The 25663-nt window shown below is 40.6% G+C and overlaps 2 protein-coding genes across 5 annotated transcripts in view; one reads left to right on the forward strand and one right to left on the reverse strand.

Moving 5' to 3' along the window:
- The window catches only part of ACSBG1 (acyl-CoA synthetase bubblegum family member 1), a 36232-nt gene extending 16234 nt beyond the window's left edge, over positions 1 to 19998 (reverse strand). For 2 of the 3 annotated variants that reach the window (XM_088520178.1, XM_088520193.1), the window contains exons 1-3: positions 14352 to 14535; positions 8120 to 8202; positions 1106 to 1323 (exon numbers count right to left, since the gene is read on the reverse strand). In XM_088520178.1, coding sequence (XP_088376304.1) covers positions 1106 to 1323; positions 8120 to 8202; positions 14352 to 14431 — 381 coding nt within the window. In that variant the 5' untranslated portion in view covers positions 14432 to 14535. Of the gene's footprint in view, positions 1 to 1105; positions 1324 to 8119; positions 8203 to 14351; positions 14536 to 19819 lie in introns of those variants that run through there. The other variant, XM_088520186.1, reaches the window with a different exon arrangement.
- Positions 19912 to 25564, forward strand: DNAJA4 (DnaJ heat shock protein family (Hsp40) member A4). Of its 2 annotated transcripts, XM_088520308.1 has the most exons (8): positions 19912 to 19998; positions 20138 to 20274; positions 21681 to 21861; positions 22805 to 22909; positions 23726 to 23953; positions 24033 to 24263; positions 24771 to 24871; positions 24956 to 25564. In XM_088520308.1, the coding sequence occupies exons 2-8, from the start codon at positions 20143 to 20145 to the stop codon at positions 25172 to 25174; spliced, it is 1197 nt and encodes a 398-aa protein (XP_088376434.1). In that variant the 5' UTR covers positions 19912 to 19998; positions 20138 to 20142; the 3' UTR covers positions 25175 to 25564. The 2 variants fall into 2 exon arrangements, with proteins under 2 accessions (XP_088376434.1, XP_010209354.1); XM_010211052.2 differs by lacking the exon at positions 19912 to 19998 and having other exon boundaries at positions 20086 to 20274.
- Positions 25565 to 25663: the final 99 nt, after the last annotated feature.

The raw sequence follows: 25663 nt of genomic DNA on the forward strand, positions 1-25663 counted from the left end.
TTTACAGGACTTAAACTTTCCACTGCCTCCTCCTGCCTGCTTGAGCTCTGCTGTCCAAAAATGTCAGGAAAAAAATGACACTTATAGTACAAGCAGGAACATAAGTAGTATTAATCTTATCCGGTGTTTAGAATGTTTTCAAAATCACCTTTATCTTGCCCAGTTCATGACAGAACTGCTGTGTTACACTTATTTTTCTTTTTGTAATCTTAAGGCCACATACTGAACTTTGTACCTGTGCCTGAGTGGAGCAGAGTCACACAGCAGCTCTGGTCTGGCACTCAAGAGCCTTTGAGAGCAATTCTGTCTCTTTGACCAAAACGTTCACCTTACTTGCTAGGCCAGTGCCAATTTTGCAGGTGGCCTCAAATGAGCTCCCTCAACTTCTCTCAATGATCTTTAACCTCAAAAACAATAAATACCGCATAAAAGAGCTGAAGGTCAAAGATGCTGGCCACCACTCCCTCTCAAAAAACAAAAAAAAACCCAAACCATCAACAACACCCACTTTCTAGACCATTATTTCTTTCCTAACATCATCCAGGAAGCATGAAATGCAGAGGTCACACAAGCATCTCATAACACACACTCCAAAAGAAAAATAATGCAGGGATTCCCAACACCGCAGCTCAGACTGTTAGATACAGCATGTACAAACATCACCATCACCTACTGCTTGTGCACAGTTTGTACTAAACAGAGGTGTAAATGCTCTATTTGGGAATTTGCTACTTTGATTGTAAACCCATAAATATTAGTGAAATATGTTAGTAAATAGAAATAGTTAAGCTCCCTTTTATTGGTTTGCTCAATCATTAAAAATAATTGCTATGTATGCACTAGCAGTGCAAAAGGCTGGCTGAATGGTGAAACATCTTAGATCTATTTTCCTTAAAGAGAAAACACTCTAGTACCACAACATTTTCTAAAACCAGGTCAAAGCTGTTTGATACTGAACTGCAAAATTTCTATTCTTGCTAGCAAGGACAGAGGATGTGACTGCTGCTCATCTTAAGAAGTGAAAAATCAATCAGTAGGAAAACTTATTGTATTTATTTTTTGAAAGGCAGAAAGGAAGAAAAATGGGTCTGTTTTCTGTACCTACCTTTAAGAAGCTTTTGGCTGCTTTTCGGGACAGGGAATAATACTCTAAAAAAGTAATCTTCTCCCACTTGCCATTCTTTTTGCTGGCCAAAGCATTGAGATCTCCATACTTTTCTAGGCTCTCTTTGAACATCTGATGAACTGTTATTGGAGTCTGAGGACATGATTTATCTATTCTCAGTCTGACTCCACCATCAGCAAAGGAAGTCCACAAAGACTCTGGAAGGCAAAAGCGTTATCGAGACTTCCTATCAGTGAACAAGTACTGTGTGCCTGTGCACTAGAAGGCGAGCAGGTTGAGCGAAGGCTGCAGAAGAACGTATTTCTGGTGCTTCCCATTTTTTGGGTGAAGGACTGCCCAATCTTACAGCTTTATCAATAGCTTCATATAGAAAGAGACACCGGTGCAGAAAGTGAACCGAGCTGTTGAAGGTGGCCCGGCCCTAGATGGCTGCTCCCGTTCCCAACTCCTAGCATGGTATTTGCTCTCTTGACCATGCTGACCAACAGAAAGCAATAATGACAACAAAGCTGCTTAATCTCCATGTGCCTTCATCTCCTCACTTGTAAATTAGGTATAATGATGTTCAAAACAAAGGTGTGGAGCTTTATCAAATTTTATTGTATGCTTTAAAGTCAGTGGCCTAAGTCCAGACAGTTTAGAAAACCAGCAGTTACTGAGGATTCTAGGCAATGGAGAGAGGGACTTTATTTAAAGAACAAACAGTGGCAGCCACAAACATTTTAAAAGCAGGGTGGGCAAAGCAGGGGTTCCTGCACTGAGTGCCAACCCTTGGGGACACAGGGCAAGAGATGTCCTGTCGAAGGTGAAAGGCAGTGATGATCCACATGCTTGTTCTCTGCGGGAACATCCCCAAGGCCACATGGGGATCTCCACCTGGAGGTCTGGCTTCTGAAGGAGCAGAGCTGGGCAGCCCTGCAGGTGCCACAGGCTAGCGAAAAACCTAAAACAAAATCACACTATACAGAGCTGAAGAACATTCTTGGCCAAAGAGAGCAAAAGCACCTCTGCAAGGGAGCTGGCAAATCCAAGCAACATTCCTAGAATCACATTACAAAAGTGGCATAATTATGATCATTTTTAGTAAAAACAGACAATGCATAGAAAAACAGAGTCTCCAGAGAGAAAAAAACAAAACGACACACCATTAAAATACCTATATACAAAACAAAAAAAAAAGCACTTCAAAACTTGGCTTCATTTTGCTCTTATTTATGGATTTTTTCCAATTTCAGAATATTCTCTGTGATTTACATTAGAAAAACAGACTCAAGTCTTTCAGAGACTTGATGAGTCACCTTAATACTACACCATAAATATGAAAAAGAAATACAAATTTGAACACCCATTCACTGCCTGTACTTGCATATATTTGCATGCAGAAATTAGATCTGAAAATAGTTCTAAAATCTAGAAAATAAGCCAAAATATTCTAATGGAGCTAACTATTCTTCCCCAGAGAATTTGTAAAAACAGCAGAATATGAATAGCAATTACTGCTGTTAACTAGCAGAGAGTCTCTGCGACAACAGAAAGAGCCTGGGAAGGAATGTATGTCTAAATACTGATTGAAATGATTACCTGTTTTTGGAAAAGCAAAACAGGTGCCCTGTCTAGCTGGCACCTACAAGCTAAATTGCAATGTCGTGCTTGGAAATTAACTCAGAACCAACTGAAACCCAAAGAGGAATCAAAATAAAGATCCTTTAAATACACTATGAATGCTGATACACCCATAGGTTTACTGAGAGCATAAGAAAAAATAAGTCATCATTCTAGCATTACATATTAAAGCAGAGCCAAGCTGAAAGTGCCCTAATGCAAGTAATCAGAAAGGAGCATTTGCTCCCTTCCTCTCACCTCTATTACATTTTCTCCCAAAACGCTTTTTAATTCACTGATATGTGACCTTGGCTCATATCACTCGTGAATTCACTGAGTGTCAGAGGTGGTGAGAAAAAGTTTACTCCCAAAGAGAATGACCTCCCCAGACACAATAAAAAGAGCAGAGATTTTATTCAGATAGATATTCTTTGACGTTGACACTGGGCCTCAAAAGTTTTTTTTTTTTTTTTTCCTCCCCTTGACATCCTCCCCTAATGAGGAATTCCACGAGTCAACTAAATTGTCCCCAAATCACTGCTTTGCTGCTGAAGAAAGAGGCAGGTCACAGCAGTCTCATACATACAGTGCACAAGAGGAAGACTGTGCTGCAGTTTTGCTGAGGAATTGCTCTAGCCCACCTGATCATTTTTGTTACTCCATTCCATGGTGCAAACTGAGCAGTTGTGACATGATACAGGCTTTTTCTCACAGCCTGGATACCAAAAACAGAGAAACAAATAGCAAGTCTTCATATTTTTTCACTTGAATAACCAGTTTTGGCTGAAACTGCTGGACCTTTGGGATGTATAAGGGAGACAACATATTGGTTAAAAAACAAACAACAAAGCAAAGAGCACTTATCCAGTAAGGCTAAGCCATGAGTGAAAACTTCTCTCTTGTTCACTACTTCCCTTGCAAGCATTCTGGTGACTGCCAGAGTGGATTTAGGAATGGAAATGAGTTGTGATGTTTCTGGAGGAAGAACTCAGAGCCATACAAAATTCAAAAGCATCAAGGTCACCTTGCAGACAGTAAACAAACAGGCAGGCTACAGATGGCCCTGCTCTGTGACTCTGCAGATGCCTCCTGAGAAGCAGTAACTAAAACAGTAATTTAACTTCTGCCTGAAACTGATTGAGTTGTAATTCACAAAACAGTAAGTTGATTATATGTCACCTCCTGCAAAGCATTGCTTTGATCTAATGACAAGAAAGGTACAGTCGTCATCCGGGATTCCACAGCTATGATGACATCTCCTTCTGCTGACACTACACATACAGCATTCCTCCTACAACACACACAGAGCATTCCTCTTCTTCACTGACTTTTTTTTTTTTTCCCCTCTCAAGATGTCTTTGGAATTAAACACTAAGTTTCTTATTACTGAAAACCGGTGGCGAGCGCACACAGGCCTGAGTCCAAGAGCCTGATGTTGGTGTCAAACAAATGTCCTCTGTGCAGATCAAGAGACTGACCTAACAATTACAAAGCTTCTGAGTTTCATGGGAACATCATCCAGAACACACAGAGGGGAAAAAAAAGAGGGAATCAGCTTTCCTTGTTGCTTCTCCTGCCTCAGTTCAGGGGAACATTTTGTTATATTGCCAATTTTCCACACTAAAGTTTTCTTTAACTTTCAAACTTCCATGAACAGATCATTTTGTCTTTTAATTAGCCAAAATAACAATATGGAAACTTGTTAGATTTTTTTTTTCTAGGAGAAGAGAAAGGAAACTATATAAATGGCAATGAAATACATTATTCCTCCGATGCAAGAACCAAAAATTCCTCTCCGGGCTGGCACGGAGGGAGTGGTGCAGCAGAACACACAATTAAGTTTAAAACATGCTTCATAACAACAGTGCTAAACATAACAACAACTGCTAAAATCGATGACGTTGCACAAAAATGGAAGTGTGTGGAGGGTGTAATCAGGAACAAGCTCTGCAGGAGGAAGCACTGCTGCAGGAGCCTTGCCCAGACACGCCGGCACAGAAGCAGGAAAGCCAAAACTCAGTATCCAGGAAGTCTGACAGCAGGTCTTGCCACTAAATACCAAGGCAGCAGAGAAGTACTACCTACACTAGAGGGAAACCAAATTAGAGACCACTTTAGCAAACAGGACAAACAAGTCTGTGGACACAACCGGATACATCTGAGAGTACTCTGAAAGAGCAAGCCAGTGTCATCGCAAGGCTGCTCTCCAGCATCTTTAGAAAGGCAAGGCAGTCCAGGCAGGTCCCCAGTGCCCAGACGAAGACAAATGTCACCTTCATCCTCAAAAAGGGGAAGAAAGAGGATCCAGGAATTAAAGGCCGACCAGCCTCACCTCAAACCATGGGAAGGTTATCAAAAAAATTCTCCAACAAAATGGTTTTCACCATTTCTAGCTATAGGTAGATGACCACACCAGCCAGCACAGATTTACCAAGGGAAAACCACGTCTGACCAGCCTGACTGCCCCCATGCTGAGATGGCTGGCTCTGTAGCTGAGGTGAGAGCAGCGGGAGAAGTCACAGCAGTCTTTCACGAGGTCTCCCACAGCGTACTTGAAGGCAACCTAAGGAGGTCAGAATCAGATGGACGGTCGACGAGATGGTTGAAAATCTGGCTGAATAATTAGTTTCAAAGAATAGTGATGAATATTTTAAAGTCTAGCTAGCACCCAGCTACAGTGACATTCTTTGGGGGTCCATCCTGGGAACAACGTTCCTGAACGCCGTTAATCTCTTGGCCAGTGGAACGCGCTCTCGCCGGCTTCAATGATGACACCAAACTGGAGAAATTGGTCAACACACTGAAGGGCAGGGCTAGCCTTGGGTTGGACTTCAGCGAACTGGAGGAAGGGGCTGACATAAACCTCAAAATTCACCAATGGTGAATGGTAAGTCCTGCACAACAGAGCACCCAGAATAGTGCCTGGCTCAGCAAAAAAGGGCCTGGGGGTCCTGGCGTAGAGCAATTTGAACATGAAACAGCAGTAGGTCCCTGTGGATATAAAAATATCCCGGGCTGCAAAGTCTGTGCCAGTAGATCATGGGAAGTGATTAATTCCTGCTACTCAGCGCTCGTGAGGCTGCACCTGGAACGGTGAACAGTTTTCGAAGGCCTCACATAAGAGTGATTTTATCAAAACTGAAGCAAGCCCAGATGAGGGCCATCCAGACGGTCAGGGGACTGTAGCACACCACACATGAGGAGCAGCTGAAGGAGTTGGGTCTGTTCAACCTGGAGAACTGGAGATGAAGGGTGGAGGGGAACTAACTGCAGGCTGCACAGCCTGAAGGGAGGATATAGAGCTGGAGCCTTCTCTGAGGTACACAGTGAAAAGACAAGAGGCAATAAGTATCAGCTGCGCTACGGAAGATCCCTATTTGACAAAGAAATCAGTGAGAGCAGTCAAGCACAGGGACTGAGAGATGGAAAAAAGCTCCATCCTTAGAGATTTTCAAAACTCAGCTAACAAGGCCACAAGCCCCCTGACCTAACTTTGAAGACAGACTTGCAGGAAGCAGGACTAGTTGCCCTCCAGAGGTCTCTTCCAAGCTACATTATTTTGTGATTTTATTGGTATAAAACCAACATACATGAATTTTCTTTTAATTTGTGCTGGCTTTAAGCCAACACAATGCTTGCTGCCAATAGTAAGATTATTCTGGATTTACATATGCATTAGGAAAACCAAAATTGGCCTGGTTCCACAGGAATGGGATTCTGCAAATTGCAGGAACTAATGGGGAGGGGGGAATTCCAAACAATATGAAGTTCTGAGGTTGCAAAATATACCTATTATAACATGAGAAAGACACTTCTCTGCAACAAGAAACATCAGAGTCTCCTTCTTTTCTCTTGATATACCATGCAGACATTGAGCTCTCCTCTCTCAAAAGACTTCCTATCTAATCACTAGGCCACTTCCATAAATATCTGAGAGTCTCTGACATTAGTCCTCACTTTGCACTCAGCATCTTTATAGCTGCAGGGTGTTTCCAAGTCTAACATTGCCACTCATTTCAAGGGGTAACTAATAGTAGACAGATTCCAAGAGTTAAATAAAAGACCTGAGTAACTTAAATGCTAAGATCCTGATTCACCAACTTAGAAATGCATCTAAACTCAAATAAAGAGATGGCTTAATTAAAATAAATGAGGTATGACTTGTGCTTGCAGGAAAATTATGAGGGAACTGCTGGAATGGCTTCTACCTTTAGTTGTCCACCCCGCGTTGCTTGTCGATGCTGTGGCCAGCACTGCAGGAGTGGCTGCATGGCACGTGCATTCCCTCCCGAGCAGCTGGGTTCACAGCCCAGCACGCTACTGTGAACTGCAGGCAGCAGTAACTCCAGGAGAGCAGCAAGGTGGTAACTGAGGGCCAGTGTCCCAGATAAATTCTCTTACAAAAATAGGTCAGAGTCTTCACAGGCTCACTGTCGTGCACACAGGTAAGCACTCTGAGGAATCACAGCCTCAGAAATAATCTATTTATGCAATGTCTGTCTCAAATAGCTCAATAAAATGCCCTGACATTTTGAAATTTTAGTTATCAGCCATCCAGATTACTCTCCTGTTTTATCAAAAACGGGCAGCAGTTCACTCCTTGAAAAGTTAAGAAACCTACTCTGCATCAAAAATTGCTTTTATATATGTGTATGTGTGTATATGTATACATATGTTTATTTACAAAGTCTGCATACGGCACTCCAATAGAGCTAAGTCAGTCTCACAAGATCTGCTTACAGTCTCTTCTCCAATTGTTTCACAGTACAAACAGACCTTGTTTAAACAAACAAATTTAGACACTAGCAGCAGTCTCACCAAGGCAACAGGGAGCTCCCTCAGGGCTGCCAACCTTCCAAAAAGCGGTGAATGCTGTGCCAGTAACCTGCAGCTCTGAGCTGCATGGCAGCACAACAAGGTTAACTGACTGTTGCCCTTGCTGGCTTAAAATTACATTTAAAATTACAGTACGAGTATACTACAGTGTAACACAGAACTGTAGATATTCATTTACAGCCTGCAGTTATTACACAGTATGCTGAACCCTGGAGAGCTGACAGGCAGGCTATGATGTAAAAAATACCACCAGACTTGGTTAGATTTTTATGCCATCAGGCTATTTTTCACTTTTACTTAGGTATATTCTCAGATATAAAATATAAATATAAATAGTTCTCAAATAAAATATCTGGGAGACACTTCTGAATTCAGGCAAGTTTACAAAGAGGTCCTGAAAAAATATCAGTTGCCTTGACAAATTTCAATTACATTTTATTTTTGCCCCGTCTTATCCAAGTCCTTAAAAACTAACAGTTGGAATTTGCAAGAATAAACACAAAGATTACATTAACAAATTCTAAAAACAGCTTGAATAATCCTTCGTACGCTTACCTGTTGGTTCTTTGCCTTCATCTTGGGTCTTCTCAAAATGAACCAGTAAATCTTTGGAGACAGTCTGCACTTCTGTAAATGTTCTAAAAGAAAACAGACTTATTAAAAGGTTACCAAGCAATGCCAAATGAGTCCACTGCAATCAACATATAAGACATCGCAAAAAAAAAGAACACAGCTGGAAGGTGCCAAGAAATATAAAAAGTAGAAAAATAGACAGCTCTGAGGGATAAAGGATATTTTGCCTCTTGGTTGCAAGCTCCAATACAATCATGCCTTCCAACAGCAAGGATCACCTTCTTGTTTCATTCACTTAATTTAGATTCGGCATCATGGAACTTAATAGATGGAGACACTATTTTTGAATCTCAACAAAGAGGCCATGAACTGTACAAGTAAAAAGAACGATCATTCTTAACCTTGATTATTCTGCCAGTGTATTAACATCATAGTACCTGCATATCTGCACAGCTGATATTTGTTGAAGGTCTGAGGTTGGTCTTTTCTAGGGATAGGAAGGGAAGAAGATCTAGTTCCAAATAATAATGAGATTATATTTTTCAAAAACTTAGCAAAACCAACAGATTCTCTTTATTACATGAAACTAACCTTTCTTGGTGAAATCGAACAAGCAAAGATTAATGCACAGATAAGCAACTCAAAACAGGAAGTCAGTAAGGTAACAGTGCAAAGGATTCCATGAGCAAGACATCAAAAGTTGCACTGAGCATTTGGAAATGACTGGCTACATAAAGCAACCAGCTTGCTTTCATTGAGAGCAATCACTACAGTATGTATTGCTAAAGTACATTATGCTATTTATGAAAATCCTTACACATTAAAAAAATATGATACAGCAAACATAATTAAAAAATTTTATGTCTATAACTAGCCAGGGTGAATACCAGTAGCCTGACCATATAGAAAGAAATTGTCTTCTTTCCATTACAGGCTTCAGCATGCAGCCTTTTTTAATATAGCTGACTTCATTTAATAGATCAAGGGGAAGGACACAATCTTCACAGGCCAAGAACAAGTCTGGATTATCTTCATTCCCCCTGAACAGGTGAAATAGAAGAAACCTGAGAGAAAATGAAGTCTCTTCCTTCTACAGCATGATAAACTAACTGGAAAGATAGGAGAAAAAAAACAAACAAAAAAACTATCCAGACATTGGCCCTCCCAGCTGCCATAAAAATAATAAGCAACTTCAAAAGCAGTTCTTCACACAGTCATTCTCTACAGAATTGCAGAAATACATGCAGTTTACCAAATGATGACGAACAATATTAATAGATTAACAATATGTGCATTGTTAATGTTATTCACAAGAATTATTTGCCTAAACTTATTTAGTCGCAATTCTTTAAATATATACACCTAGTCAAAGTACCAAAATCTGAAAATCACATTCACAACTGCTGCCAAAAAAAAAAAAAAAAGGTTTGAATAAAGAGCTCCCTGAGCTGTCAGTAATTCAGACTTTGCATTCACCCAGTGCCCACTGCAGCAGTGACCAGAGCCACCCTCTCGGGATTCCAGGTGAAGCTGCCACCTCCTCCCTTTCCTGGTGTTTCTAAGACAGCATCTTTTCCCACTGCAACCTTCTTGCTCTCATCTCATTCCTGGGTTATTTTGCAGTATGTGGGCTCTGAATTAATTTTAGTCTGGTTTACCTTATGGGAAATATTCTCTGTTGAAGACATTGTATTCACATGTTATCAAAGAAGTCAGGATTAATGTAATGCTTAATTTTAAATAAAACAATGTGTTTAAGGTACAGAGTTGAGACCAGATGGTCAAACATAATATTGCAGTTCCATCCTGCTTAACTTCTCAAGTTTTCTTGCAAGCTACTGCAGTATTTTTGTTTTCTTTTGTTTTTCCTCTCAAAATAAATTTTTCTGCAGATAGGCTGAGACAAAGAACATAAGCGAGTAACAAGGGATCCCTTGGTTATAGTGTCCTCTGAGTGAGTACAATCCCTGTGCCACTTACATGCTTTTTTCCGAAAGGGATCCGTGCAGCTCCTCTGGGAACACTCTCGGAGCACTGCTTCCAGACTCGGCCTCTTAGGCAGGCTCACTTGTATTTTCCCTGTACCGTAATCCAAAGCAGCACAGATCCTTAATCTGCTCAACTGTTCCTCTACATCTCATTTACAAGCTCACCCACCAGGCTGCTTTCAAGTGGTAGCAAGCATGTTACTACATATTTCTTTTAACACAGTCTCCACCTTGCAATTAAAGTCTTCTCTCTGGCTGCCTTGCCCAAAGAAATATTTTGTTATATGCATGTATTTATCTTAGTGAGCAAGCTGTGCAAACCCTACTTCTTTGCCAGACTTGTGTTGCCTTAGGCTTTCCCAATGATTAAGTATGGACCTTATTTATTTCACAAAGATGAGGCTAAACTGGAAAACATGCAGCTTTTTGTCAAGGCTTCTCAATTTTGTTTTCACCTTTCATTGCTTGCTCCTGCTGAGAACAACGTGATGAATCTTCTCTTGACACATGAGGCTTGCTTGTTTGCTTATTTAAGAACTTCATAATAAAGCAGGTAAAAAAAAAAAAAAAAAAAAAACCTTCCAATCAGTGTTTACTTCAGCTTCCTCATTCTTTGTGACCAGTGTCATAAATAATTACTACTGTTTTCCATCAACAGCAACGTGTTTTGTTTTGTTTTTTTCCCTCCTAAGCTTTTGTTACATGTTCTCCAGGAGACCTTAGCAATATACATTCCACTAACACTAATCCACGAGAGCTGCTTTCAGTAGTATGACCTGGGCCTACATCTGCACATTCCAAAGTACTTTTCATTGGCTGGTAGGCGTTTCCAGCAGCTCACTGGGGCATTTTAAAATAAGATGGAATCCTTAAGTAATCATTTGACAAGTCTTTTGGCTGCAAAAAGGAAGGGGTTAAATTACCTGTGGGAACCACTGAAACCTTAATGATCTTGACACTCTGCCCAGAAACTTTGGATACTAAACCTCATCATCTGGCTCCCATCCTAAGCAATTCTTCTTTCCCAATTTTCCATTAATCTTGCAAGTGGTGAATCTGGCACTTTAGAAGAGAAGTCTGGGAAGAGGATGAAGAGGGAAGGGCTCAGAATAAATCCAGAATCACAAATCTGTTCCAGAATTCAAGAGAGTGAGGTCCCTCTGACTTAAATCAATATGTAAGAATATAGTAGCAAAGCTTCAATAGTTCAATAGACCGAGATTCACAAAATAGATGAGCAAACATGACATCTCCAAGCTGTGAGAAGCTGGGAACTGTTACATAAGACATTTTAATGATGCTTTCTCCTTTGCCACTATGTAAGGGGAAAAAAAGATAAAAGACACACCATGAAAACACTAAAAATTACGTGCAATTTTTTTCCTACCTTCCTACTTTCTTCTTCTTACCTCCTATTGGGAAGGTAAAGAGTCCCTTAGCAGAATATACTTTGCAGGGGCATTGTAAAGGAAACTCTAGCCAATCTCCTTTATTTACTAATTATTCCCCTTTTTAATGTAGGACAATACTATAATATATTCCTTATTGGCTCTATTTAAATCTTCCCTGTTCACTGTCCTCAAAGAACAGGTAAGAGACAGTCTTCAATTAGCTTTCATGTCCTTATGAGATTTAAAAAGGGGCCAACACATCAGCTGAGATATGTGCCTACTCACAAAAAGGGTCAGCTGATCTGACAAGCAATTAGCCTTCAGCAAGTAAACTAAACTGGTTTCTCAAATTACTACAAATTGCCCCATACAAAAATATATTTAAAAGTAACACAAAAGCTTAATACTAAAGGCCTAAATTTAACAGCTGAGACCTATTTCACTATATGCTATTGTTGGCACACAACTTTGAGTAAAGCCTATCTTTATTTGCAAAGAGTAAAACCCCAACCTTTTTTTTTTCCTTTCCTTTTGCTATGATTAAATATTTTCAAGAATTAGGCCATTTTGTCTAGTGAGCAAATAAGTTTTAGAGATAGCTAAGAACTATGTGGGTGAATAAGAAGAAATGAACAATATATCTGCATTTTTAGGCAGAAAGGCTCTATTCAACAGCTGGAGTGTACTACAACCCTTCACTGACCTTGGTACAGACTTTCTTGCTCCGTTTCTGACCTACGCAGCAAAAATCCAGCCCTGAAGCTGAAATATTCTACTAGCTGCCTCTGTATGCCTATTTGCAGGGAATGCAATAAAGTTTGGTCATACAGAACTCATTATTTCCTCTCTTCCTCATTTCTGAGGTCACAGTGATTCAATTATAGCCTTATAAAAGATCTTTTTACCTCTGTCCATTTTGCTAGAATCTTACTTTCTGTTTCCCCTGAAGCCCCACTTTCAGGACACAAAATGAATGCGTAAAATTTGCTACCTAACCTCAAACCTCCATTCAGGAAGACAACACTGTTTCACAGGACAACAAATATGCATAGGCTTTTCCAAAATAACAACAAAGAAGTCTCTACTCCAAAGACTTTGAGTGCATCAACTGCATTTCAAATTCAAGTCTTTGTCATATCCTTTTCAAAAGGAAACCAGAAACAAAGCGCATGCTGAACAACTTTTTAAAACAAAATACAGGGAACTTAAACTACAGCAGTACCTTCATGTCACTGCAAATGATTTTTTTCTAATTCTCTTTCAGCTTTTTTTTTTTTTTAATAAGGATAATCTGGAAGCCTTTTTCCTGCTAAAGTATGTCTGGGGTAGAGCAATGCATAGATCAAAATTCACTAACTTACCAAAATCATAACTTTCAAGAGTCAACATAAATATTTGTACAGACTGACCAAAGTTGTAAAGGTTTTTTTTTCTCTCCAAATTAAACAAAAGTGACTATTCTAGTTTTAGTTATTTTAAGATTCAAGAAGTAAAAAAATCCAACCAAAAACTTAAAAAGATTTTTAAATTTTGTTCCTTTCCATAAAACGTTAGTCTAGAGTTAGCACTTAAGGACAGTGCGAGCTTATCCAGGACAACAAAATCCACAGTAGAAGAAGCCACAATGATGAAACTGGACCAAACCAACCATTTACCTGAGATGTTCAAGTAAAACTTCGAAGTGACATAACATGAAAGCTGTTACCTAAACAAACATGAAGTTGGAATTAACAGAAAATGTAGTATCAATCTGCTACGATAATGCATTCTGCTGGGATGAATACCTAGTATTCAACAATATTGTCAAACTAAAAAGTTAATTTGTTTGCTAGGAGTTTTGCTCTTCTATTCTTTCAAATGCATCTTTTCAAAGACTCTTCATTTTCTATGAAATTATTCTAGGAAAGAGACCTGTGTTCTAAAATAAATAAATCTGCATTAAACGTCTGAGAAAGGCATTCACCTTTCCTCTCCACCATTTGCTCTAATGGGTCAAGCACAAATTTTGTTGCCCTTAATAGGAAGAAGATGCTCAATCACTTGACACAGGGAAGGACAAATCAGTTACTAAGGCTTATTCCTTCAAATGCACCAAGGAAGAGACATCCAGTTCCATAGCTGCAGTTAGGGTAACTTTGAAGGTCCACAAAGTGGATTATGATAGGTAATATATGAAGAGCAACTGATACTACACTTTAAAAGTCTCAAATGTTACTCTTCACATCAGTGACACATGAGTAGATGTTCAGAAGTGTGATTCACTTGATTCTGAACTATCTGAACTTTTTTATTTCAGATGTTTGAGAGTGCTTGCAATCTCACTACATGCTTGAAAAGCCATTAATCATTTAATTTACTGGAGTGTAAGAGCCTAGTAGCTTACCGGTGTTTTTAGCTGAGGATTTTTAGCTAGAATTCCATGTATTTGCTAAGCTGTAAGCAGCTGAACTATGCAGGCTAAACATACCTCTGTTATCAAAAATGCTATGCACAAACTTCTGCAGAGCTCGTTTCTGGGTCTATAGACCTCTGTGCTACAAAATGAGCACCATGAAATTAGATATATGCAGGTAGGATGCAAACAACAGTCCATATGGAACAATCCTATTCGGATTGCAGCAATACTACACGATAGAACAGAACAAATAAGTTTAGACTGTCACCATCTTTTCATTCTAGCCTCAATAAAACACACTTCTTGCTCCGTATTACATAGTAAATTTAGGATTATACAGAAAAGCCTTTTTGTGGAACTGAGAGGTAGTAAAGAAGAACTTAAGTTGTGAAAAAATGGTAAATTAGTTGGTTAATACAAATACTTAAGCTACTTTTTACCTTGTTTCATAGCTTTCTGTAATGTTCATTGCATTTTCATCCTGTAGTTTTTTCGTAAGGATCTCTCCACTGTTAGGCATGCCGGCAAGCCCTCTAAAGCTGGTCACAAATACGCTCAAGAACTGTGTGGGTCACGCATAAATAAGCGACTTACACAACTGAAGAAACCAACAATAATTGGTTATTTGTTTTTTTTTTTAAAAAAAGCAAAAGAACATAATAGAAGAGGAGGAGCCTATTCTACAGAAGCTATTTCTTTCCAATTTTAAGATGCTTGCAATGTCGCAGTTCCCATGAGCTGCTTTCTGCTAAACTTTCCTTTTAATTCTGTTTTCTTTAATTATCCATGAGAAGAATTTTAATGAGTTTACAATGCTTTAAGATGCAAATCTTCCCTTCTGCCAAGATTTCTAGCGAATCAGTTCACAGAAGCTGAAGCTATTGTGCTTTTCTTAACTTGAATTTCAAAAGGCAGTATTATGCAAAGTTCTTTTTCTTGAAGAAAATGCAGATTAATTACATTAGGAAATGCCTTTGAGTCAGTGATACCTATGCAACCCAGTACTGTAATGGCCAAGTACTCACTTTGCTAACGTCCCAACTACTAGCACTTAATTAATTTCTACTCACCAAACCCAACCTAGCATATACTGAGTTTCTACAGATGACTGAACAAACTGCTTTGGGGATGTAAGAAAGCCTAAGTTTAGCCACTGCGGCTACTTCCAGACTAGTAAATGAAATAGATCCAGGGAATGGCTCAAGCCACCCATTGTGAGCACTTTCCCGGGGACAGTTCTGGGCTGTGCCAGCTGGCATTTCCCTGAAGTGCCTGGGGAAACAGGGGACAACCCAGGCTAAGGGCTGTTCCGGGGAGGCTGAGTTAATCATCACCCTGTCCAAAGGAGGAAGAGAGGGATACAAGCTGTACCGCGCCACTTGGCCTCAGGGCTAGAAAACATGCTCTGGACTGCTTTACTTGGTCACAGCTATAGTGAACAGACTAATGTAAGATTAGTAAGCGTCAGTTTAGTCTAATTCTCTACAAAGATTTGTATTTTATTCCAGTGTATATTGTACCACACAATTGCTTGATTCTGTGTAGTACAATTTGAAAAGAAAGAGATATGAATGCGTGGGATACTGTAAACAAACAAGATGCTCTGCACTGAATTTGCCTGTGCTGGTGAAACAATTCCAGGTATTCTTCAAATAACAAATGCCACCAAGAGTGGATAACTTATGCAGCATTCAGTAAGGAACAATCCGCACCTGCAGCTGATTTTACAAGTTGCAGTTTACAGGAGGCTATGAGCACAGCTACTTTATTTCATGCCTGTATCTATCTGTATGTAGCTAGCATGGGACTGTGTTAGACTCACACTGAATATTTGCAGTAGGACAGGCTGCTCTTTCCAGTTATAGGTGAACATTTCTGGGTTGTGACAAGCTCACAAAGTTATGAGGGTAATTTTAGGAGATGAATAAAGCCCATGTACTGTTTACGTCCTTTGCAGCACAATTACGATTGGTACCTTTGAGAAATTAGTGACTGTCACTTTGTGTTAAAGACACTGCCACTGCAAACCTGCATTGTCACAAGATCCCAAACAGAAATATTACAGATGCCAAAACAAAGCTATGTTGTTACCATGGTCAGTAACCAGCTGAACTGCCACGCGGAGATCAAGCTCAGCGTGGGAGGAGTGCATGGCACCCCTTCAGGACAGGACATCTCAGGTTTAAATCACATCACTGCTATGGCAACACGAGATCACACAGGGCCATGCGCTCCCTCACTCCTTCACTTGGAAGGCAAGAGTGGTTTTGCTTTGCTGGGAAAGCTGCATTTCTTTAAAACAGACGGTAACGCGTGTCAATAAGGGATACTCCTGGCTGAACAGTTCACTTGGACCAAGTGGATTGTCGACTTGCATCAGCAAACAAACCTGCAGCCAAGAAGACAGTTATAGGCGCATATTTTTAAATTCTTTAATTGGATACAAACATACAAGTGTCAAATTTTTCTGTTACAAGTGTGATATTAAACTATCAGTCCTACTGTTATTCTGGACTTCCAGCAGCCAGACAGCCAAAAAAAGAGCCAGTAAAACATCTGCTACCTTTACAGTTTCTATTTCAAAGACTTTATGACACTTTGTCATAAAAATGGCACCATGGCATCAGTCCTCCTAGAGCCTGGCAGTTTTCCAGCTTGCTACTAATAATACCAACTCTCTATCAGCTATTTTCCTGAATGGCTATTAATTTCATTTACTGTGATTACATGTAACTTTTACCAGAAAAAAAATATTTATTTTTGCTTTTATTTTGCTTCTTTATAAAATTAAATATTAAATTTTGGTCTCTAACATATTTAAACCAAAATAAAAACATAGTTATCTCAGCACTTCCTCTCAAACTAGAGCAGGTTCCAGAGTTCAAGCAAAATTTTGAACAATAACATCTACTAATGACAAACCCAAACATTTCTGCAAAGATGATTTTGGCTGTACCTCCATTAAGTCTTACTAAACAAATACATCTCAAAGCATATCTTAAATATCAAAAAATCTTTGCTAACTTGGGCCAAGCAGCAGAGGATGAGAGCAGATTCCAAAAAGAAAACCCCCAGCCAAGCTGTGCCAGTTTAAACTCAACACACACTCTTTATGAAGGAGTTTAGAGCGTAATTTTTACCCCAGATGTGTCACCCTGTACTTACACAACCAAAGCAAATCTCTGTCAACATATCTAGGCTAAAACAGAGACTACTTCACATACATTCATTAGGAAAAAAAACACAGTTTAAGCCATAAAACGCATTATCCTATCCAAAATCATAATCAGCTACCTGTATCAATATTCAAATAAATTTTCAGTAGCAAACACTCTTTAAAAATGTTTTCTCTCATCAGGCATGCCACAGCAATGGAAATTTAATTTTGCTTTAAAAACAGTGATTTCTGCTTTCTAGGGATTTGTTTCACAACTATAGAAAATTAGCAAACCAGATCAGCTCTAATCAACCAAATCAGAAGGAAAAAAAAAAATCACAAAGCTCCTTGAGTGCCAACAACAGAAGCATCCTAAAAGCACCCAGGGACGCCGCAAAAAAACTGTAGCAGCAATTTAGCTCTTCAACAGCAATTTACCCCTTGGCCTCTGAGATGTGGCTTGCAGTAACAGCCCTGCAGTTTAGAAGCTGTAATTTATGAGAGATGGTGTATAGTCAGATAAAAGAAAAAAATACAAACAATGAGATTTATTTAAGTGCATCTTGTATAGCAGAGATTAAAGGATAAACACATACTGGTCCCAGCACACGAAGATGCTGTATGTGCCACAGGCCAGGTGGTAGGTAGTGTTTCTTTTATGGTAGCAGTTAGGACACTCATTTTAGAGGAAAATGCAGAGTTCTCTGGTGGTTACATAAAAGAGGGAGTAGGAGCCAAGTGACCCAGGTGACAGCCCAGACCTGCCTACCTGCAAAGAACAGAACTCCTTGGCTTGCTTTTCTGTTTACACCTACATGCAAATTCAGTACTCGGTGAGTAAAAAGTGAGGTGATTCAGAGTATTGAAAGGCAGCAGGAGGGAAAGAAGAGTCAAGATGGTCATCTGAGAAACAGGAAAGCAACTGCTGATTAGGAACAACTGCAGCCCCTAGGAGGCAAGGTGTGTAGCAGAAGAAACATAAATTGGGCACACGCCCTGTCATTGGGGTAGCCAAGCACATAGTGCAACCGGTGCTGTAATTGCTGAGTAGCATGTCTGCATGTTTAAGGAATGTATTGCATTTATTGCCAATTGTGAGAAGTGGCATGCAGCTAAATGAGCAGTGGAGGAATCCTCTCTGTTCTGCACTGGCAAATAGGAAAGATTTTGGAGAGCTGAAGCAGGATCCTATTCTCCCAGGTAGCAGCATGAGGGCAGTTCTCAGACTGGAAGGATGCAGGAGGTGCAGGCAAGGTGAAAAAGAGACTGACAAACCGATAACTCCTGTATTTACCCTAATCCAAAACCCTACTGCCTTACCACTTTTCCCACTAATTCTCTAAATAAATTAGAGGAGTCGGGTGTCTCAACTGGAACACAACACTGAGAAAACAAATACCTGATGCTGAAGACAAAGTCATAGGTAAATATAACCTGATAGCTCACTCTGATAAAGCAAGAGGAGTGTAAACAAAGCAAGAGACCCAGTCCCCACCGGCAGACACACACACAACAGGGAGTTTGCTGGCAGAGTACTTACCAACAGCTGTTGCTAGTAAGAAACTACCCACAACTCCATAGTTACCAATATATACCCATAGGAGGGTTTCTACCCGCAGAAACTATATGCTAGCTCTTTATACTTATTTTAAATTAACCTTTTAAATCTGTGTCAGTGAATTTCATGTGCTCATAAAATATCTTACCTGCTAAAACTTTCAGCTGCCGTAAAGCTATTAACACCTTTAAAATCTATTCTTAAACAGGAATATTATCTCCGGGACTGTAACTTTATAGCTTATTTATTTTTAATGTGAAAACCATCACCGAAATAAACAAGCATTTCCTCAAAAAAAAAGTATGCTTCTAGATCTAATAATTAACAAGTGGCATTCAGGCATTATTTTACAAAATAATTTCTATGCTTACTTTTCAATATAGATTTGGAACTGCGCAATACAGATTAACGTGTTTTGCTGCTGGTAATTTTTCTTGCAAATAACTGTAATATCCAACAATGACTTTTTTAATGGGGTTTGAACTGTCCCTTTCATTGATATTTTTTTCTGTATGAAGACCAGTTTGCATAAGTTAGAGCTTCTGGTAATATGCATTTAAAGTACAGGAAAAAGCTACATTACCATATCTCCAGAGAATTTTCAGGTCACAGTCCATGCTAGAAATGAACTTTTTTCCCGTGGCCATTTAGCTTTTTAGTTCTGTTGCCATTCATGGACCGCTGCAATCTTTGGGTGAAAATATATATATGCATACACATATATATTTTTCCCCCCACCGAACAGAATATGATTGCTTCTTTATTAATCTTGAACTTGAACCCAACCTGTTCTTACTTCACACAGCCTCTGCACACGGTGTTGTCCCGTTGTGACACCGGCTCTTTCTAGCGTTCCCCCCACTAAATGGAGCCCCAGCCGCATCCCACTCCCCGGTGCCGGTTCCCTCAGAGGAATGGCGGGCGGGCGGGCGGGCGCGCGCTCCCAGCCTGGGCCCGAACTCCGAGGCCGCTGCCTAGCCAGGGCACGAGGGGGCGGCCCTCAGGGCCGCGCGGCCCGGAGGAGGGCGGACATCTTGTCTGAACGCGCTGCGCAGTGCGGAGCCACCGCCGCAGAACGAAGGGACCCGGGAGGAGAACGGGGAGAAGGTTGTGCCGGGGGGATAAAACCGGCACCGGGGCGGCGCCCCGACGTCAGCGCCGCCGCGAAGCCCCGCCCCCTCCCGCGGCTTTACCGGGCGGTGACGTCACGCGCGGGACTTCTAGAGCGTTCCAGAGCGGTGACGTAGGGTAGCGTCATTCCAGAAGATTCGGCCGGGGCCGGTATAAAAGCGGCGGGAGAGGCGGGGCTGGGCCCATTTTGGAGTGAGCGGCGCGGCAGCAGCGAGGGCAGCGTAGCGGGGCGGCCGCGCCGGTGAGGGCCGGGCCGAGGGGAGGGCGCCGTGCCGGCCGTTGGGGCGGGGCAGAGGGGCGGCCGTTGGGAAGGGGGGAACGAGGCCGTCTCGGCCTCCCCCGCTGGCAGCCGTTAACGGGCGCGGTTCTCCCGCCTGCAGGCACCATGGTGAAGGAGACGGAGTACTACGACATCCTGCAGGTGAAGCCCAGCGCTTCTTCGGAGGAGATCAAACGCGCCTACCGCAAGCTGGCGCTCAAGTACCACCCCGACAAGAACCCCAGCGAGGGCGAGCGGGTAGGCGCGCACCGGGGCGGCCAGCGCGGAGCGGGCCTGGGCCTCAAGATGGGCGCCCGGAGCAGGCGGAGCTCGCGCGAGCTGTGGGGGGGGCCAGGCCCTACTCGCCTGCCCAGGAGCTTCCTTTAATTTATTTCGGATTAAATTCTTCGTCTATCCAAACCAGTATAGTGCATTTAAATGGAGATTCCTGCTCTGCAGCAAACATGCACCAGGCCTGGTGACAGCAGGCCTAAAGAAGTGGGTCCATTGGCTCCATCTCTTATTCTGGGCACAGTTTCTACTGGTGCCCTCGTTGCTTACAGCTGCTAATGGGTGTCTAATCTTAGTGGTGTTGCTTGTTAAAACAGGCAAAAATGAAGCAAAGGCCAGCGTCCTGATGGCCCTCATGCTGTATCAGGCGCTGTGAAGGTCAATGCTGGCACTGGCTGCTTGGGCTGCTGTGTGTGTTGAAGTTGTGCTGGGTGGAGTTGTGCTCCCAAACACAGTGAAGTTTTTCAGGGAACTGGGAATGCAGATGCAGAAGGTAACAGTCCAGAAGAACACATTGGACAGTATGAGGGTGAACTGTTTACAGTAAAAAAGCTTACATGTGATTAGAGGCACTTGCCTCCCTGTGCTGCCCAAGAGGATAAAGGAGCACCATATTTGGAGAGTGAGAGAAAACTAATCAAACTTGAATGATAGGCTCATTAATGTCTTACATAGGAGCAGAAACTATATTTCTGCTGTGCTGATTTACAAAACTAAACCTTCCAGCTTTTTTGGTTTATTTACCAGTTTTCCTAGTCCCAAGTAATGGACTGTCAAACTGGAATCACCTATCTTAGTAAGAGGAGAAAATACTTGATAATTTTAGAAAGTCTGTAATTTTTGGGAAAAAGTTGGTATTTTGTTCTTAAATGCTTCAATTTGCAATGAGTAGTCAACACTAATATCTGGTCACTTAAGGTTAAATGTCCTAGTTGTAGCTGAATACAGCAGCAGAGATGCCATAAAGGATCCTGTGTAGACCTAGAGTGACTGGTACTGCTGTGGCTAGGGAGCATCTGGGAACCCCCAAGACTTGAGGGTAGTACTGAATCCCTTCCAGCAGGGCCTTGTCAGAGCTGTGTAATGGCTGCCACTAACACTATGCTCAAAGAGCTATAGTTTGCATATGCTTGTAAGTTAGATGTGACTGAACTTGGTTCACTTGCAATGTGTGGGTAGTGGGGAGGGAGAAAGGGGGTGGGCCTTCTGGGCAAAAGTCTGTTACATGTTTGTTTAGGGAGCTTACTCTGGGGGAAAAAGGACAAATGCTACAAGAAAATCTTATAGCTACTCCATCTGAAGATCCAGTTGCATATAAGAGGGTTATTTTTCCTCTTGGTCATAGTTGTTCAGAGCTTCTTTTTTCTTTTTAGTTTAAACTCATATCCCAGGCATATGAAGTTCTGTCGGACCCAAAGAAAAGGGACCTCTATGACCAGGGTGGGGAGCAGGCTATTAAAGAAGGAGGCCTGAGTGGCGGCAGCTTCTCTTCACCCATGGACATCTTTGACATGTTCTTTGGTGGTGGAGGCCGAATGAATAGAGAGAGAAGAGGTACACAGTTCTAAACAAGTTCTAGAAACTCTAATCATGCACTTAAGCATAAAACACATGTGGTGTGGTACTGCTGTTCTGCTAAGTGCACATAGTGTGGTTATTACTAGTTGCAATAGTAGATCAAGTAAGCTATGATTTTAGTTGTTATAGTAATAAGATTATAATAAAATGGATGATAACATGATATAGCCATAGCAATCTTTATGATCAGTGCTTTTGTTCCATTTTTGTTAAAATGGATATGGGTAATCTGGAGGGGAGGGGGAAGGCTATTGGTCAAGAGATAGTTAGAGCAGTTGACATGTTTTTAAGTTACATTCTTTCCAGATCTTTGCCTCACTTGCTCATAATGCTTTGTGTAACTTGCTTCAAAGGACACCATCAACTTAAACTTACCTAATGTTATATCTCATGAAAACATTTGTGGGAAATTGCCATGTAAAAATATGAAACTAAGTACAAAGTGCTGCCAAAAGCACAGCGCAATTTCTTTTTCCATCCTCCCTGTTTGTTGAAAGAGCAAGTGGTAAATTGCTGTAAAGTCTTTTAAAGTCATGCTACAAAGTGGCATGGAAATACATAGGTAGGCATAATAGCAATGTCTGAATTGGCTAGAACTAAAGCTGGTAGTGTCCTTACATCTTGCTATTTCAGTTAAGCTTATAAAGTTAGGGCCAAAAGGAGGGCTCATGCTTTAATGATGCTTTGCTTAATTACAGCTAAACTTTATGTTCTGACATTAGTGGGTGCAGTTCTGGAAGCTGATATTGCACATGCTTTAAAGGGGCTGAGCTGTGCTGCAAGTTTGGAATGAACTTTACATTTCTTCTGTGAGACTGCATGTATGAACAAGTGTAGAAACTTTTAAATAAATATTAGTCCTCATAATAGCTGAACCAAAACTAATCTTTTTTTTTTTTTTTTTTCCCTCCCCTTGAAGGCAAGAATGTTGTGCACCAGTTAGGTGTATCTCTTGAAGACTTATATAATGGTATTACAAGGAAACTAGCACTGCAAAAGAATGTAATTTGTTCCAAATGTGAAGGTAAAATAAGAAGTGGTCTTGAACTCTCTTTACCCCCCACTCCCCTCATATATATATATGTGTATGTACATACTGGAGGAAGGAAAAAAGTGTGACTTTCTGAACATCTGCAGAGGGTATATAGCCTTTAGACTGTTTTTGCCTATTCTTAGCCAGGAATAAGGCTATCTCTTCCTAATATTGTAGTGCAAAACTAGTTAATAGCAGACTTGAAGTCCCTGGGAGTGATGATTAAGGGCATGTTAATTAAGAGTATCTCAATTTGTAGGTTTAGTAACAGCTGTTTTGTTAAAGCCTTCTTTTAGAGTTGGTGTGGGTAGAAGTCTTGCTTATATTATGCAACTCACAATTATTAAGCATCTCTAATGACTAGTCATGTTGAGGTAGTTTTTAATGAGATCTTATATCTTAGTAATTTATTAAATTTTTAGCCAACACATTCTTTCCAAAGTGTTAATGGAACATCTGGCTTTTGAAGAAGTCAGGTCAGTATGCTGATAGTTCCTTGAATACCAAGATGCATTGAGTGGAGAAAGCAAATGAAATACTGCATAAAATAAAAATTAAGCTTTACTTTGCCTGTAGAAACTCTAAATTTTACAGCATGTTTTGTGTTGGAAACCAAATTCCAACTACATTGCAAATCTACAACTGTGTGTGTAGAAGCCACCCCAAAAGTTCTCTTGAAGCTAAAAACTGGCTTTCCAATGAGTTGTAGCCTATTGTTGCATGAATGCACCTGTTCTGTTGTGTTTTCTCTCTTCTCTGAGACTGAGATCAGATTTAACGTTGTTGTTGTTGTTGTTGTTGTTGAAGGTTATGGTGGAAAGAAAGGGTCTGTAGAAAAGTGTCCTGTGTGTAAAGGAAGAGGAATGCAAGTTATAGTTCAGCAGATTGGACCTGGTATGGTACAACAAATCCAAACTGTGTGTCCAGAATGCAAAGGCCAAGGTGAAAGAATAAATCCAAAGGACAGGTGTGAGACCTGCAATGGCTGTAAGGTTGTAAGAGAGAAAAAGATAATAGAAGTTCATGTTGATAAAGGTAAGACTGGTATATTTGCTCTGTGTCTATATGTGTAGTATATTTCTGCAAGGAAAAAAAAGATTTTTTCTTTTCCCAGGTATGAAAGATGGTCAGAAGATAGTATTTCATGGAGAAGGTGATCAGGAGCCTGATCTGGAGCCTGGTGATGTTATAATTGTGCTTGATCAGAAGGATCACGGTGTCTTTCAGAGGCGAGGGCATGACTTAATTACAAAAATGAGAATTCAACTCTCAGAGGCTTTATGCGGCTTCAAAAAGACCATTGAAACTCTTGATAACAGAGTCCTTGTAATAACATCTAGACCAGGTAGGCCTTCCAGGTTGTAATGCTGTACAGACTGCTTATTGTTCATTGTACTAGACATGGTTTCAGCAGTTAACAAATTCAAATGGTGCTAGTTAGTTCACTGAGCTCTTTATCATTCTTGTCATTCCTTCTGTAACTCTTCACATGCATGAAGCTAAAGCTATATGTAAGCTTTACACACATAAAGCTTTGTGTAGGTCTTAAACCTACCTCAGTTGGTGGAGTGACAAGGGAAGGACTCAGGATTCCAGGAACTTGAGCTGCCCTTGATCATTAATTCAGTCTGAAGGCTGTGCTAAGAGGAACTAGGTCTTCTATACTAGCAGAAAGTAAAATCCTAGATGAGATTTTGTATAGTGTCTATATCATGTTTCAATTATTTTCTAATCTGTGATTTCTCTTGGCTGCTTTGGAGTATCCCCTAGATGCTGTAGGGACACAGCTTTTGAAAATTTTATGGTCATAATATGTCACTTAAGATTACTTAAAGCTCTCATCTGTGTCCAGGTGAAGTGATAAAACATGGTGACTTGAAGTGCATCCAAAATGAAGGGATGCCTATCTACAAATCTCCCCTGGACAAAGGCAGTCTAATTATACAGTTCTTGGTAAGTTGACTGTTTGCTCATCTGTAGCAAATAATAGATACCCTTTATGATAAGAAATTCATTTTGGAAAAAAAATCATTGTAGGTCCAGTTCCCAGAGCATTACTGGCTTCCAAGGGAGAAACTGTCTCTGTTGGAGGCTCTGCTTCCTCCACGAGAAGATGTAATGATCACAGATGATATGGACCAGGTTGACCTGGAAGACTTTGATCCAAGCGAGCAAACCTACCGTAACAGTGGGGGAGAAGCATATGAAGAAGATGAGGAGAGTCCAAGAACAGGAGTACAGTGTCAAACATCTTAAAGCAAGGTGGAATGTATGTCATCTAAAACGTAAATTTTCACAATGAAAACTGCATGGCTGTAATAGCCACTGCTTGTGGGTTTTGTGTTCAGCAAATTGAGTTGCTGCGCTGTCAGTATCACTTTTTTTTGTAACTAATTTATATTGTGTTCTTGTAGTCTTTATATATAAGGCAAATGTTACACAGCTGAGAACCAACTGAGTTGGTATACATCTTCCTTTGCTGTAAAGGTTCTCAATTTATTTCACCTATGCTATTTATATAAGACTTGCAATATTCATAAGAGCTGAGTGGAGTGTCTTATGTAAATATTTTCATACTGGAAAATTAATTTCATAGAATAAAAGATAGCATAAATGACTTCTAATAAACGGCATTCTTCACATTTATCATGCTCTTATCCACTGTAGAATCACATTTAGGTTCCTTTTAATGTTAGACTTTACCTGTATCATCCCCAATGGCTGTTAACTTGCTTTTGCTATTTT

This window comes from Tinamus guttatus, unplaced genomic scaffold (assembly GCF_059628265.1).
Source record: "Tinamus guttatus ecotype Peru unplaced genomic scaffold, ASM5962826v1 Tinamus_guttatus_pri_ptg000004l, whole genome shotgun sequence".
Taxonomy (NCBI): domain Eukaryota; kingdom Metazoa; phylum Chordata; class Aves; order Tinamiformes; family Tinamidae; genus Tinamus; species Tinamus guttatus.

Coding starts and splice junctions, on each gene's coding strand:
- DNAJA4 (XM_088520308.1), top strand. CDS start 20,143: ATGGTGAAGGAGACGGAGTACTACGACATCCTGCAGGTGAAGCCCAGC. Junction 20,275..21,680: donor ACCCCAGCGAGGGCGAGCGG/GTAGGCGCGCAC, acceptor TTTTCTTTTTAG/TTTAAACTCATATCCCAGGC. Junction 23,954..24,032: donor AGAAGTTCATGTTGATAAAG/GTAAGACTGGTA, acceptor TTCTTTTCCCAG/GTATGAAAGATGGTCAGAAG.